The sequence below is a fragment of the Caloenas nicobarica genome, chromosome 1 (genome assembly GCF_036013445.1).
Source record: "Caloenas nicobarica isolate bCalNic1 chromosome 1, bCalNic1.hap1, whole genome shotgun sequence".
NCBI classification, from domain to species: domain Eukaryota; kingdom Metazoa; phylum Chordata; class Aves; order Columbiformes; family Columbidae; genus Caloenas; species Caloenas nicobarica.
The window spans coordinates 215,690,288-215,705,833 of NC_088245.1; the positions used below are offsets into that span (position 1 = coordinate 215,690,288).

Consider the following 15,546-nt stretch of genomic DNA (forward strand, 5'->3'; position numbering starts at 1 on the left):
TGCTGGAGCGAGTTGAGAGAAGGGAACGGAGCTGGTGAGGGGCTGGAGCACAAGGGTGACGGGAGCGGCTGAGGGAGCTGGGGGTTCAGCTGGAGAACAGGAGCTGAGGGGAGACCTTCTGATCTCTGACCTGCCTGAAAGGAGCTTGGAGCCAGGGGGGGTCGGGCTCTGCTCCCCAGGAACAAGCGCCAGGAGCAGAGGAAACGGCCTCAAGTTGCGCCAGGGGAGGTTGAGGTTGGATCTGGGGAACAATTTCTTCCCCAAAGGGCTGTGGGGCATTGGAACAGGCTGCCCAGGGCAGTGCTGGAGTCACCATCCCTGGAGGGGTTGGACAGACGGACATGAGGTTCTCAGGACATGGGGCAGGGCCAGGGCTGGGTTATGGTTGGACTCAATGAGCTTGAGGGTCTGTTCCCAGCACAATGACTCTGTGATTCTGTATCTTTCCCCAGAACACCAGTGGGAGGTTCAGCCCCAGGTGTGTGCTGGTTCTGCTGCAGCGGGTGTCCCAGCCCGGCTCCCAGTGGGTCTCGGAAGGAATGTTCCCCATCCCGGACGGGATGGTGCTCGGGTTGGTCTCTGTGTGGCCGATGCTGCGGTTTGGGAAGGACCTCAGGGAAGTGCCGGTTTCCGAGCTCCAGTGCAGAATTAATTGCTGCTGAGAAATCCCAGGAAATCGGACAGTGTTTTTGTACTGAGAAATATTTACACCTCAACATCCGTTATACCTAAAAATAAGTAACCCTGTACCAAATTTAAAGCGAAGAAGGTCGCTTTTACCTAAAAGCTCTAACTGAATTTCCTGGGTATGGCTGCCAGAAATGGGGGGCGGGGGGGCCTTTCCCCGTTGCACCTGCTTCGCTTGCTCTGGGCATGGGGAATGGCGCTGACATTCAGAGAAATGCTTGTGACTCTGAAAAAACATAATATTTGTGCCATAAAGCACCGATATGGTGAGTGCTTCCCACCCCAACGGGGGAAACAAGGTTGTTTTGTTTGGCGGAGGGATCTTTTTGGGGGGGAGTGGGTGATATTTTTAATGGGCTTGTAAATACAAAGCAGCTGCGGAGGAAGATCGGGACAGGAGAGGTGGGGGGCCAGGGGGGAAAGGGGCTTTGGTTGCAGCGGGGGATGAGGAATTTAGGAAGAAATGGGGTGAAGCTTTGCTGATGCTAAACCAGTAAATCGTTGCATGGAGAAGATGAAGAGGGCTAATTGCAGTCAGTGATGAGGGAACTAATTGTAGTAAATAAATGCTGAGTTTGTGCCGAGGAGAGATGCCCATGTGTAGGAAACGATCACCCTGCCGATAGAACAGGCCCCGGCAGGATCTCCCGGCAAAGCAGATTTTATCAGCGATTTTGCCAGGCCGGGTGTTGCACCTAAAGGCAGGCGCACGGAACAGGGCAAAACCCCTGGTTATATCCCCCAAATCCCGGCCGCAAATTCTCTCCCCTGTCCCCGGCGGTTGGTGCTGCAGGTTTACAGACTGCCCGACCCTGCCTCAGTTTACCTGTCTCATTCTTCTGATTCTAACAACCCCCTCCCCTTTCTGATTTATTTAAAATATGGGTTCCTGGCTCCTTGGCTAATCTTCCCCCTAGGTGGAATTATTTAAATACCGGTATCAATTTGCATTCCGGGGTTAGTTCAAAGAAACTGTTTTCCATTAAGGATTCATAGTCTGACGGCTCTTGGTCCTTCCCCCACACTGGGGTCAGGAGCCAGGTCCCCAGTTTTGTGAAAGCAACACTCCTTCGTTAAACGTTCCTTACACATGTGTGGAAGACATTTTTTAATTTTTAACTGAATAAGAGCGAGCGGCTGTCCGAATATGTCACTTTTCTGTTGAGTTCCATCCTGTTACCTGTCTGGGGGTGACACCCAGAGGTGTCTGGAGCCCCTGGGTCACTGAGGGTTCCTCCCGCATCCTTGTGCGGCTTTGTCACCTCCATCCCGGGACATCGGGGTTCCCAAGAACCCGCTGCCCTCAGGGTGCGGGACAGACTTGGACCCGTCTGTTCCGCCCGGCCTGTTTCTCTGAACACTTGGATTAGGCGGTTTGCGAATATTTTTAGTCGGACCTTGCGCCAAAGGCACCCAAGAGCCTTGTGTTGTCGCTTTCTTTGAAACTCTAATATCTGGTTTTATTTACATTTTTTCTAGACGGTTTAATTTGTGTTGGGAACAGGGTTTGGTTTGGTTCCTTTTTGCATCGTGCAAGCTGTTTCATTAAATGAAACAAGCCCGTCTTTGAACTCCTGCTGATACATATGGAACAGTGGAAGGTTTTCTAGTGGGACTCACCCGCTGGTGGCTCAGGTGAGGGGCCGGGATCTGTGCTGCAAAAGCGTGAAACGCACTGAAAAAACGGGTGGCTCGAGCGAAATTCTGTGTGATGTTCTGCCCCGGCCCCCAGTGTTTCAGAGCTGGCGATGATTAAACACAGCAGCGGGCCGGGGCCATGGGGCGCGGGGCTGGCTGGGACGCTGGCCCGTGCCTGCTCCCGGCGACGCTTGTTCAGCCGCCGGCTGTTCCCACAAAAACCACCCTGGAAATACCGGGTTTGGAGTCGTGGGCGCTCGGGGGGCGGGAAGGGGGACGAGGTCCCTGTTGTCAGCGTCAGTGGGTCCTTGGGGTGATGAGAAGCGCACGTTTCCACCTCCAGAGTGTCCTGCCCTGCAGCTCCCGGGGAAGGAAACTGTGCTGCCAAGGGGGCTGGTTCACGTGGAACGAAATTACCAGAATAGGGAAAAGTCCAAATCCCAATTGTTTGACAAATTCTCCTTAAAAAAAAAAAAAAAATCTATGTGTGTATTTTCCACATGCATTTGTGGACAAGTATTGTGTGTTGAACACAGTCGTGGCTGACAGCTCTGTACAGTAAATAACATCCAGCTGCACAGTGTAAACTTGTGGGATAAAAATGCTTGCAGTATTTCTATGGCAGTGGTTCTGTGGACACCATTGTTTGGTGATGGGAGCTCAGCACTGACGGTTAATTGCCCTTTTTTGCCTTGCAGATGCTGCTCCCTGCAAGATACTCCCTGCCCTTGCATTTGGGAGCCCTAATCTGTGTACATTCCTTACAAAACGGCTTAATGCTGCTGTTGAAACTTGTGAAGTTGTCCTTGGCATGTTTTTAATTGAAAACCGGAGTTTTAGAGGAGGAACCCTGAGCAAGGAAGCTCAGTTGAGTCCTTGTTTATATTGGTAAAAATATGTCAACAGTACTTTTCCCCCAAAAGTAAGGCTGTTGTTTTTTGGCTGCCATTCCAGTGTTTATAAAAGCGAGTCATGTAGATGACAATTCTCATAATTAAGCTGCTATCTAATCCTGTCTCAATGGCCGCTCGGCTGCCACGGCATTAATGCGGCTTTTTGGCGTTATTAAAGATAATGGGACCTCGGAGAAGGAAATGGAGAGAACCTGAAATTAAACAGAGAACTCTCAGCAGAGGGAATCTCCCAGGAGAAGCGAAAGATCTGGAATAAAATCCGGTGATGTTCCAGGCTCTGGAGACCATCCTGTCCAGAGAGTGGCTTGTCCGGGGTGGTGTCGCTGAGGGTCCCCATGGATGGAGATCCCCACCCCATGGGTAACCTGTGCCAGTGCTTTTGACCACCCTCAAATACATGAATAGCAGTAAAAATGTCCTTTCTGACGCTGAAGTCAAGCTTCTTGTGTTGCAGTCGGTGTCGTTGGCTCTTGGCCTCTCAGCGCGCTGGGCCTGGCGGGGCAGCCGGAGGCGGGAAGAGGCTGGAAACCAGCATTGCTCTGAGATAGTGCATGGGACGTGTCTTTGGAATCTGTTGGTAAAACCAGCCCAAATGCTTCTCCTGGCAGCTCTGCCCGGCCTGCTCCAGCCCTTGGGCCCAGGTGGCTGGTGATGGTCCCTGGGGGGTGGCAGCGGTGGGGACCCCCGGGCGCGATCCCTGAGTGAGGGTGAGCCCGGGACAAAGGCAGGAGAGGTGCAGTGGAGATGGGACGGGCTGATGGCTCATCCAGCCATCAGAGGTGCAGTGGAGGTGGGACGGGCTGATGGCTCATCCAGCCATCAGAGGTGCAGTGGAGATGGGACGGGCTGATGGCTCATCCAGCCATCAGAGGTGCTGTGGAGATGGGACGGGCTGATGGCTCATCCAGCCATCAGAGCTGCTGTGGAGATGGGACGGGCTGATGGCTCATCCAGCCATCAGAGGTGCAGTGGAGATGGGACGGGCTGATGGCTCATCCAGCCATCAGAGCTGCTGTGGAGATGGGACGGGCTGATGGCTCATCCAGCCATCAGAGCTGCTGTGGAGATGGGACGGGCTGATAGCTCATCCAGCCATCGGCCAGTCTGCTGGGACACAATGGGGCAAAAGGGGCCTTTTCTTCTCAAAGGCAAGACTATCAGGAGCTGATAGTGGGGAGATTAGGGACAGCCAGGGAGGGATGAGGAGACAAAAGGCTCCTGGTGACTCAGGCGTTGGCTCCCCAGGGGTCCCACAGCCCTAAATCCTGGTGGGATCTGCCACCTAAAGGCAAGCTGGGACAACTGATGAGGACCAGACAGCAAATGTCTCTGTAGAGACTGCTGTAGCAAATACCAGCGCTAGACCTTCTGGAGTTATTTCAATAACACCAGTTTTGCACTCTTTTCAAGGTTTTCGCTCATGCGTGTTGTGTCCGAGTGTCCTGACATGGCGTGTCTCCTCTCCAGGGGAGGTTGAGGTTGGATGTGGGGAACAATTTCTTCCCCAAAGGGCTGTGGGGCATTGGAACAGGCTGCCCAGGGCAGTGCTGGAGTCGCCATCCCTGGAGGGGTTGGACAGACGGACATGAGGTTCTCAGGACATGGGGCAGGGCCAGGGCTGGGGAAATGGTTGGACTTGATGAGCTTGAGGGGCTTTTCCAACCCAAATGATTCCATGGTTGTGTGTGACATGAAGGGCAAGGCCTGCTGGCTACTGAGCCCTTGTTCCGTTATCAGCTGGTCAAGAGGAGCCCCACACATGACCTGGCTTTTGGGTTGGTCTTTTTTGTCTCCCTTAGGAATCAAGGGGTCCCTTTTTGCATAATCTTCCCTGAATCTTAGACGGGGTTGCAGGCCCTCGGCTTTGGTTCTTCATTTTGGGTATTTTTACAGCTCCAGCCTGTCTTCACTTGAGCTAACAGGGAATGGACGGCCCATTTGGTGGAACCTCCTGACTCTTCTCTTATCAGTGCAGGCTCTTTTGCTGATTAAATCACTTGTGCCCTTGTTCGGGCTTTTTTTGGCCTTGATGCAAACACAAATTCCTCCCTATTTACTGGCTCGATGGCTGTTGATGGTGTGCTTGGCTATCACCACACCATTCTCCAGCCATCCCTTTATTGCTGTTTCCAAACCGGCTTCTTTGGGAGCTTTTGTGTTACAAATACCCATAATGGTCCTTGTGGGTGCCAGAAATCCAGGCAAGATCACTCCAAAGCCGTGTCCTGTTCCCCAGCCCCGGCCCCCTTGGGCAGAGGTGCTTTGGGGCTCCAGCGTTGTGTGGTTATGAGAGTGTTAACAATAAAACTGCTTTTGCTTTATAATAACATGACCTTTGCTTCCTATAATTTGAACTCTGCCAGAGCGCTGCTGCGTTCATTGCTGTAATAATAAGCACAGGCTCGGGACGGGATGATCACATAACATTTTGGGAGATGTCTTTTAGCCTGATTTCATTTTCCCTTCTGGAGCCAGGTCCGAAGGCCATAAACAAAGTGACCGTCCTGCATCCCACTCGCAGGCACCGAGGTCAGCGGGACAAACCATTGCAGAAAACACCCAGATCTGAGCTGGTTTTGCAATAACAACTAATATCGTGGAGGGAGAAACTCTTGCAGGGTAGGAAAATGGAGAAATAAACTTAACAGCAGAGTCAATTGTACTGTTCAGCCCATTCTTTATTTTGTCAGGGCTGGGGAGCACTGGGAATCATCATCAGTGCTCCCATGACTGGATGCTCTTGCGTTGCTTATATTCACATAATTATTACACATGCATTAAAATTTTTGAAAATTTTGACATACAATATATCTATACTAAGAAATAATTGATGATGTTAGTTATAATTGTTTAGTTTCTTACTTACAATACATCTATTAATTATTAGTTAAATATAAACTAAGCGCTCTGCTTCCAAACAATGTTATTGCTGAACCTCTTGTCTCCCTCTTGTCATGCAGGAGGATCTAAAACTTGAAAAATATCCCCTCGTTTTGCAGGTGGTCAGCAAGCATTGATCATGTCGTTGGTTAATGACGGGTACGTCTTTTATAACTTAATCACAGTGTACGTGAATTTGGCAGCTTCTCTTCAGTAGGAGAGGAAATAAAAATCTGTGCAGATCGATGCTACGGCATCCAGTAATATTTAAATATATTTATATATTTAAAGTAATTCTGCCAAATTCCTATCCTTTGCCAGTTAAAATCAACAACAATTACAAAGGTGGGGAGTCGCTTCCCGTGGTTGTTGTGAGGTACCTGGACTGTGGTGTGGGTTTGGTCACCGTCCCCTTCATCCCGCCCGCGACCGTGATGGAGCCTGGTCCACTGACCCACCACCGCATAGAGCAGAATCACAGACGGTTTGGGTTGCAGGGCCCTTCCCAGCTCCCCCAGTGCCCCCTGCCATGAGCAGGGACATCTGCACCAGCTCAGGTTGCTCAGAGCCCCGTCCAGCCTGGCCTGGGATGTCTCCAGGGATGGTTCAGCCACCACCTCTCTGGCCAACCTGGGCCAGGCTCTCACCACCCTCAGGGCAACAATTCCTTCCTCATGTCCGGCCTGAATCTCCCTCCTTTAGTTTAAACCATCACCCCTTGTCCTGTCACAACAGGCCCTGCTCAAAAGTCAGTTCCCCATCTTTCTTCTCGGCCCCTTTTAAGTCCACAAAGGCCGCACTGAGGTTTTCTGCAACTTCAGTGTGAATCGGTAGCTCAGAAAAAACGTTAGGATTGGTGAGGTGAGGGCGGTGGTGCCGCTGGGCTCCGCGGTCTGTGTAGCAGCAGCAGGAGAAACTGCAGCCACTTTTCCTATAAATTAACTTCTCTTGAGAGGAGCATCATAGTATTTGGTTTGAGCTCACGTGTAATTTTGACTCCTCTGCTTAAATCCCCAGGAGTTCAGTCTGAACTCTCTTTGGTTCCTTGCACATGAGACCTTCCTAAGGGAATCTGGGCCAGAAGCCATTAAACTGGTTTCTCAGTGATCATGGAGCCGTCACACCAGGATAATTCTTAATCATGACCTGCTTGCAGTAGCTCTGGTAGGGCCCCTGTGAAACAAAAGGGGTTTTGGTGCAGGAGCTGGCTTTGGGGGTGGTTTCGGGGCCTGTGCTGTGCTCGGGACGGCAGTGTTGGGATGTGGGCAGTGCCACAGAAATGACGGATCAGCCGTGTTCGGTGCTTACGTGGACTCGAGCATGCGGCAAAATTTAAAATGTTAGTCTTGAAACAAAGAAAAATACATGAGAGCAAGCCAGAAAAACCCATCAGGAAGAAGGCTCACTGTTTTTAATTGTCGCGTTATATAAATGTACGACTCTCACTCTCCAAACGTCCTGGTTGGATGTGGTGCCAACGTCAACAATGCCCCAGTGGACAACGGAGCTGGTGGAACAGGAGGGGGCACAGACCGGCCCCAGGAGCCTGGGGCTTCTCCGGTGCTCGGCAGCGGCTTCTCCAACACCAGGAGCCGCGTCAGAAGCCGCGACGGGGCCGCTTTGGTGCGGGCTGCCCCTCACGTGAGTGTTTTCTCCCCCAGCAGAGTTCTGCCGCATCGACAAGCCCCTGTGCCACGACGAGGACGAGCAGCTCAGCTTCGAGGCCGTCCGCAACATCCACAAGCAGATGGACGACGATGCCAACGGCAACGTGGACGTGGAGGAGAGTGACGAGGTGGGTGCTCGGCCACGTCGCTGGCCTCGTGGGCTGGGGGGTGCCTGAAATTCGGGGTGCGAACCCTTAGGCTGTGGCTGCCTCCCTGTTTGTCTGGCAGAGGAAGCCGTGCGCCATCGTGAGCCCATTTTCTGATCCAAACTGTGTGTTTCAGCACTCTTTAGCATCTGTGGCTCTCCCTCTCTTCTGGGGGTTTCTAGCCACCCAGTGTTTGTCTGCACACAAGGTATGATCAGTTTATTCCAACATGGAAGGACAAGGAGATTGCTTCACATGGTTGTTATCACTTAATTCCTTTTCTCTTGTGGGGTCGGAAACACCTCCGAATCCCGACCGAGCCTCCCTGTTGCTGGTGACACCAGCTGCTGTCTCCTTCACGTTTCCTACACGATCCCACCAGCCCAGCTGAACTGGTTACAGACTGTGTGTGCGTGCTACTGGAAAAAGGAACAACTTCTGGTTGTCTTGGCCTTGGAGATTTTAGCCGATAACGTTATTGAATAGAAATAAAACAGTTATTGTTGTCTTCCATGAGCACCCATAGAAATAAGTGATGAGAGAAGGGAACGCTGTTGGTTTGTGGTGTTGCCTCGGTGGGTGCTTGTTTACAAGGCTGTTCAAGGTGAGCGATTCTGTCTCGTGAGGAGGCATCAAAATAAGTGTTGGAAGCTAAAAGAGAGCAGCCTGGTGACGGGATGTGCTGCCAGTCTCAGGATCCCAGCTGTAGGCTCCAGAAAGATGGTGTGGGAGAACAGGGTCTGATCTCCATGTGGGCCTGGGAATTTGTAAACTGGAGGCCTGCTGCTTCTGGACCAAAGAGCTTTGCTTTTTTGTTTTCTGCTGGGGGTGATGGGCTGAAGGTGACCCCGCTCTGTGAGCCCCCGCTGCAGTGCTGGGCCAGCTCTGGGTCCTCAGCACAGGACACACATGGAGCTGCTGGAGAGGGGCCAGAGGAGCCCCAGAAATGACCCGAGGCTGGAACAGCTCTGCTGTGGGACAGGCTGAGAGAGCTGGGGGGTTTAGCTGGAGAAGAGAAGCTCCGGGGAGACCTTAGTGCGGCCTTTCCGGACTTAAAAGGGGCCGATGAGAAAGATGGGGACAGACTTTTGAGCAGGGCCTGTTGCGATAGGACAAGGGATGATGGTTTTAAACTAAAGGAGGGAGATTCAGGCTGGACATGAGGAAGGAATTGTTGCCTTGAGGGTGGTGAGAGCCTGGCCCAGGTTGGCCAGAGAGGTGGTGGCTGAACCATCCCTGGAGACATCCCAAGCCAGGCTGGACGGGGCTCTGAGCAACCTGAGCTGGTGCAGATGTCCCTGCTCATGGCAGGGGGGGCACTGGGGGGCTGGGAAGGTCCTTCAACCCAAACCGTCTGTGACTCGATGACACCTTGCACAGCTCTGGCCTCCGAGAACTGCACAACAACCCGCCCTCCGGCCCTTCTCCTGGGTGCTCCGTTATTCCCAGTTCTCAGATTAAGAACCCACAGTCCAGGGATGTTAAATCTCCCACCGAAACTAAGGCAGCAGTTGGGTTTATTGTGCACATCCAGCCGTCACAAGGGCCGTCCTGTCTCCTAGAGGTGACGATCTCCGGGGACGTGGCACAGCAGCCTGGTTACGAGGAGCCAGCAGGGCTGGTTGGCTGTTCCCTCTGCCTAGATCCCACTTCACAGAGTAATTAAACCAAATTAAAAGCTTTCAATTGCATTTCCCATAGTTTGGTGTTTTCCCCGGAGGCAGTTCCGTGCTCAGCATCGCTTTGGAGCTGCAGCTCCATCTCTGCCACTCACTCCCGGGGTAGCCCCAGGCAAATTTGGTGCATCCCACCCGCCTGTTATTAAATTGAGGATAAGCCTCGCGGTGCTGGCGTGGGGCGTTCACCAGCAGTTTTTATGTGTGAGCCGATCTTGCCCTCCGTCTCGGTGGACTAGTTGAGAGCTTGTTGAACCAGCACTAACAGTGTTACCTGTTCAAAGGTTTGTACTGTCCCTTCATTTCCAGTGTAGATATTGCCCTTCTAGGAGTAATAAAACTTATTTTTCTAAAGGGCTTCCCAGTCACTGCCTTGCTGCCGCTGTGGGTCAGTGTTCCAGCCCCGCGCAGCTGCTCAGACCCACGTCGAGCCCCTTGCATCGCTGGGCCTGGTCCCGGCAGATCCTCTGGTCTCTGGGTGTCGTTGTCCCCCCGGGAGCGGAGCTGCCGAGGTGGGGACACCTGCACACCCTGCGGGGACCCCTCCCAGGCCCCCCCTTGCCCAGCTGCTCCCAGTGCTCTCCAGTTAACGTCCCCTGCCCGTTCCAGTTCCTGCCGGCAGTGGCCACCAGCATCCTGGCTGGTACCAGCACTGGTGTGGCCAGCAGGCCCAGGGCAGTGACCGTCCTGTGCTGGGCACTGGGGAGGCCAAACCGCGAACCCTGGGGGTGGTTCTGGGCCCCTCACACCAAGAAAGGCCTTGAGGTGCTGGAGCGAGTTGAGAGAAGGGAACGGAGCTGGTGAGGGGCTGGAGCACAAGTGTGATGGGAGCGGCTGAGGGAGCTGGGGGTTCAGCTGGAGAACAGGAGCTGAGGGGAGACCTTCTGATCTCTGACCTGCCTGAAAGGAGCTTGGAGCCAGGGGGGTCGGGCTCTGCTCCCCAGGAACAAGCGCCAGGAGCAGAGGAAACGGCCTCAAGTTGCGCCAGGGGAGGTTGAGGTTGGATGTGGGGAACAATTTCTTCCCCCAAGGGCTGTGGGGCATTGGAACAGGCTGCCCAGGGCAGTGCTGGAGTCGCCATCCCTGGAGGGGTTGGACAGACGGACATGAGGTTCTCAGGACATGGGGCAGTGCTGGGGTCCATTGATTGGACTCAATGAGCCTTGAGGGGCTTTTCCAACCCAAATGATTCTTATTCTATGTTAAAGAGAGCTAACTAACTTCTTAACGTAGTTTCAGAACAGAACACGTTGGTGACCGCTCAGCCTTGCACTGACATTGAGCTGAGTTGGATGAGTTGCCTGGAAAACCACAATTCTCTGCTGTTTGCCTTGCTGTTCATCTTATATTAATTCCTTTAATTTAAAAGAACCCCAAAACCTTCCTCTGTTGAGGATAAGGCCAAGGTAACTTTGAAGCTTGCATTTAGCCAGCCGTATTTCAGAAGCACTGGGAGCTCCGGCAGAGGCTGCGGCTCAGGGTGTCTGTGCCGGGGAAGCTCCTCACGCCCAGACCAGCATGTCCCACATTGGTTGAGGAATTTGTATTTGCTTTTACTATTTCAGCCCCTCTCATTGCGGGTAAGTTATAGGTTCATTTTGCTTGGATTAAAAGACCTAACGGGGCAGAAAGGGAGGGACAGATTTTGTGTATTATAACTATAGAAGAAATTTTGCCCGACAACTTCATGCTGTCCTTAAACCACCATCGCATTCTTCCCTTCTGGAAATGAATTTTCAATGAAGTTTAGGATGGCACCAGTGACCTGGATTCAAAGGAAAGCGCTGTCCCTCGTGGGGAAATCTCCTAATTAGCGTTCTATTTCTGCTCTTTGCGCTCACGCCCAAGGCAGCTCCAGCTGGTCAGGGTGGCTCTGGAGCAGGTTCACGCTGACAGTCCCGTGGGTGCTCAGCCCAGATTGCTGAGGAAACCAGGGTTGTGGTGTTGCTGGGTCAGCCCCGCTCATCCCAAACCCCCATCCTCTGCCTGGGGTCGGCACGTTGGGAGGAAACTTGGAGTGAAAAGATTTCATAGAACAGTTTGGGTTGAAGGGCCCTTCCCAGCTCCCCCAGTGCCCCCCTGCCATGAGCAGGGACATCTGCACCAGCTCAGGTTGCTCAGAGCCCCGTCCAGCCTGGCCTGGGATGTCTCCAGGGATGGTTCAGCCACCACCTCTCTGGCCAACCTGGGCCAGGCTCTCACCACCCTCAGGGGCAACAATTTCTTCCTCATGTCCAGCCTGAATCTCCCTCCTTTAGTTTAAACCATCACCCCTTGTCCTGTCACAACAGGCCCTGCTCAAAAGTCTGTCCCCATCTTCTCAGCCCTTTTTAAGTCCGGAACGGCTGCACTAAGGTTTTCTGTGACTCTAGTGCAAACCAGTAGCTCAGGAGGCTGTTGCAGTTGGTGAGGTGATGCTGTTGAGCTCTGCGGTCCCTGCTGGTCGTTTCTCCTTGGAGCCACCCCACGATGCGTTGGTGCCTGCTTGGTGCTGGGAGGGAGATGAGCTGAGGTCCAGGGCTGTGGAGGGATGGAAAGGTCCAGGGTGGGGAAATGCACAAATCGTGTGAGTAGCTGGGGTTTTTGCAGGTGAAAAAACATGAGAAAAAGAGCTCCATGTTTCGTGGAACCGCTGGGTTCCGAGTGTGCTTTCAGCCACTGAGACAAGTTTGTCGTAACCAAGGAACCAGTTCAACTTGAGCTCCCAAACCCATGGGGTTCCTGCTCCTCAGGGTCCTGCAGCTGGGCAGGAACAACCCCCGGCACCAGCACAGGCTGGACCTGCTGAAAGCAGCTCTGCAGAGAGGGACCTGGGGGTTCTGGGGACAACAGGGTGGCCATGAGCCAACAATGTGTCCTGTGGCCAAGAGGCCAACGGTACCTGGGGTGTGAGGAAGAGTGTGGGCAGCAGGGCAGGGAGGTTGTTCCTCCCCCTCTGCTCTGCCCTGGGGAGGCCCCGTCTGCAGAACTGGGGCCAGTGCTGGGCTCCCCGGTTCAAGAAGGACCAGGAATCACTGGAGAGAGTCCAGGGAGGGACACAGAGATGCTGCGGGGTCTGGAGCATCTTTGTGCCGAGGAAAGGCTGAGAGAGCTGGGGCTGCTGAGCTGGAGAAGAGAAGCTGAGAGGGATCTGATCAATGGGCTCAATATCTCAGGGTGGGTGTCAGAGGATGGAGCAGACTCTGTTCAGTGGTGCCCAACGCCAGGGTGAGGGGCAACGGGCACAGACTGGAACACAGGAGGGTCCATCTGAACATGAGGAGAAACTTCTTTGCTGGGAGGTGCCAGAGCCTGGCCCAGGCTGCCCAGAGCGGCTGTGGAGTCTCCTTCTCTGAGACATTCAAACCTTCTGGACCGACCTGTGTGATCTGCTCGGTGACCCTGCGTGATCCGCTCTGGTGACCCTGCGTGATCCACTCTGGTGACCCTGTGTGATCTGCTCTGTGACCCTGCGTGATCCGCTCTGTGACCCTGCGTGATCTGCTCGGTGACCCTGTGTGATCTGCTCGGTGACCCTGTGTGATCTGCTCTGGTGACCCTGTGTGATCTGCTCTGTGACCCTGTGTGATCCGCTCTGTGACCCTGTGTGAGCAGCGCTGGGCTGGGGATCCACAGAGGGCACCACCAGCCTGGGATGCTGGGACTCGTCACCCCTCCTGGAGTGAAGTGAACCGGTGCCAGGGTTTGGCAGGTGGAAAATTCAGCGCAGGTCGCTGTGTTTGAGGAGGCTGTTGAATCCTGACACGGTTCTGTGGTTGTTTGTTCTGGAGGGCACGTCCCTCCATTTGGAGCCTCTGCGACTGTGCCAGTGCCTCCAGCGCCTGCTGGAAACCTGGGGCGCAGCGGCCGGGAGCCGAGGGCATTAAATTAAATTGTACAAGAAATGTTGACGTTCCCAGTGTTCGCAGGCTGAGCCTTCCCGCAGCGACGGCTGCTCGTGTTGGGTGTTGCTCACAGTGGTCGTTCTGTTCGCATTGCTTTTGGATGGTGTGGCCATGGTTGGTCTTTCTCTGAACTTGGTGGTGAGACTCTTGGTTAACAACGATTCCTTCTGTTCTTGTGGATTCACAACTGGCTGAGCTTGGAGATGGTCTGGGGTGAGACCCCTGGAGATGGTCTGGGGTGGGACCCCTGGAGATGGTCTGGGGTGGGACCTCTGGAGATGGTCTGGGGTGGGACCTCTGGAGATGGTCTGGGGTGGGACCCCTGGAGATGGTCTGGTCCAACCCCTGCCCAGGCAGTGCCACCCAGACCTGGCACCAGGGCCACTCAGACCTGGCACCAGGGCCACCCAGACCTGGCTGCCCAGGGCTCTGAGTTTGAGGTATCTCCAGGGGTGGGACCATCATGGACTTACCACTTGGAAGTGCTGCTTTTTAATTCATGGTTGGCCATTAGGTCAGTATTTTTGAGCGATGGTTCCTGTACCTGGTGTTCTGGACACCTGGGTGTCCTTACAGGATGTCCTGAGCTGGAGGGACCCACAGGATCAATGAGCCCAACCCCTGTCCCTGCACAGGACACCCCACAGGTCACCCCGTGTGTCTGAGGACGTTGTCCAGTCTCTTCTTGAACACTGTCAGGTTGGGGCCGGGACACCTCCCTGGGGAGCCTGTTCAGTGTCCAGCACCTCTGGGGGAAGAACCTTTTCCTAATGCCCAACTGACCCTCCCTGGCACATCTTCCTGCCGTTCCCCGGGTTCTGTCACTGCCACAGAGAGAAGAGCTCAGCCCTGCCCCTCAAAACAAAAAAATATTTTATTTTTTTCCCTTCTTTGCAGAGAGGCCCCGTCGGGCGGGCTGTGCAGGCTGTGGAGGTGCCCGAGCGGCAGGAGATCGCTTTCCCCCCCGGCTCCCCCAGCCAAATATGCAGAGCGGCAGCTGGTGGCGGTGCCGGTGGGAGGTGCAGGCCCCGGTGACATTGCCGCCTCCCCGGTGACATTGTCCCGTCCCCTCGGTCCCCAGTGCCGCCTGCGGCCGTCCTGCTGGAACTGCCCCGATTCCCCCGTTTTCCGCGGGTTTCTGTGGGGCCCGAAGCGCGGCTGAGCTTTGTTAGGCCTCGGCAGCGCCGTTTGGCTTAAAGCTCTAGTTCAAAGCCGGCTGCCCGGCCTCGGCAGCGTCCCCGGTGGGCTCCTGAGGAGCCCGGGAAGTGAAATATTTTTCATATTTATATTTTTCATGCCCTGTCTGATGTTAGAACACTATCTCGTCACATAGAGGTGATTTTTCTCCGGTGATTCTGTCACACACTCTGCAGGCCTGTACTGAAGGCTGCAGGGCGGCCGCGCACTGGGCGATGCACACAGGCCTTTGCACATCGATTCCGCCTGGAATCCTGTTGCGGATGTTGGGTACTGGGGTGTGAGGGATCCTTTGTCTGTGCGATTTCCACCCTGGAGCAGCTCAGACCTTGTTCATCCCCTCACACCCTCCCCGGGGGGTTTTCCGATACAAATTTCGCTTTTCTTTGGTGTTTCTGGCCCATCTCCAGTGCACCCGAGCCCGTCCCGGGGACAGACGTGTTCCCCGAGGGGACTGGGATATATCTGCACACCATACCGATCGTACATCTATACACATATATTTTCTTTTCATTAGTGGCTCAGCCCACAGTGGAAATGCCTCACCTGCTGTAGATGCATTTGTTTCACCTTTGATTTAAACACGCAGCTCAAATCTAGTAATAATTTCTTTTATTCTTACTCCATTGACATAAAGTTGGTTCCGTTGTGCCCTTTAGTTGAATTCTTAGTGATATTATGATTCAAAGCCTGGAATCGCAGAAGCCTGGGTTATATTGTACTCTACCTGTATTAAAATTAATTTAACATAAATATATAGTGAATAATTCCTGGCTCGTCTTACTGGGAACAGAACTCAGATGTACTGCAGAGAATGTTCCGATTCGGTTTGATCTGTCAGTTCTGTGCAGCAACTA

The 15,546-nt window shown here is 53.7% G+C and overlaps 1 protein-coding gene across 9 annotated transcripts in view; it reads left to right on the forward strand.

Moving 5' to 3' along the window:
• STIM1 (stromal interaction molecule 1) overlaps positions 1-15,546 on the forward strand; it is a 91,457-nt gene that overhangs the window by 27,191 nt on the left and 48,720 nt on the right. For 7 of the 9 annotated variants that reach the window (XM_065627053.1, XM_065627051.1, XM_065627050.1 and 4 more), the window contains one exon: positions 7,781-7,914. In XM_065627053.1, coding sequence (XP_065483125.1) covers positions 7,781-7,914 — 134 coding nt within the window. The remainder of the gene's footprint in view (positions 1-7,780; positions 7,915-15,546) is intronic. The other 2 variants (XM_065627054.1, XM_065627059.1) reach the window with 1 other exon arrangement.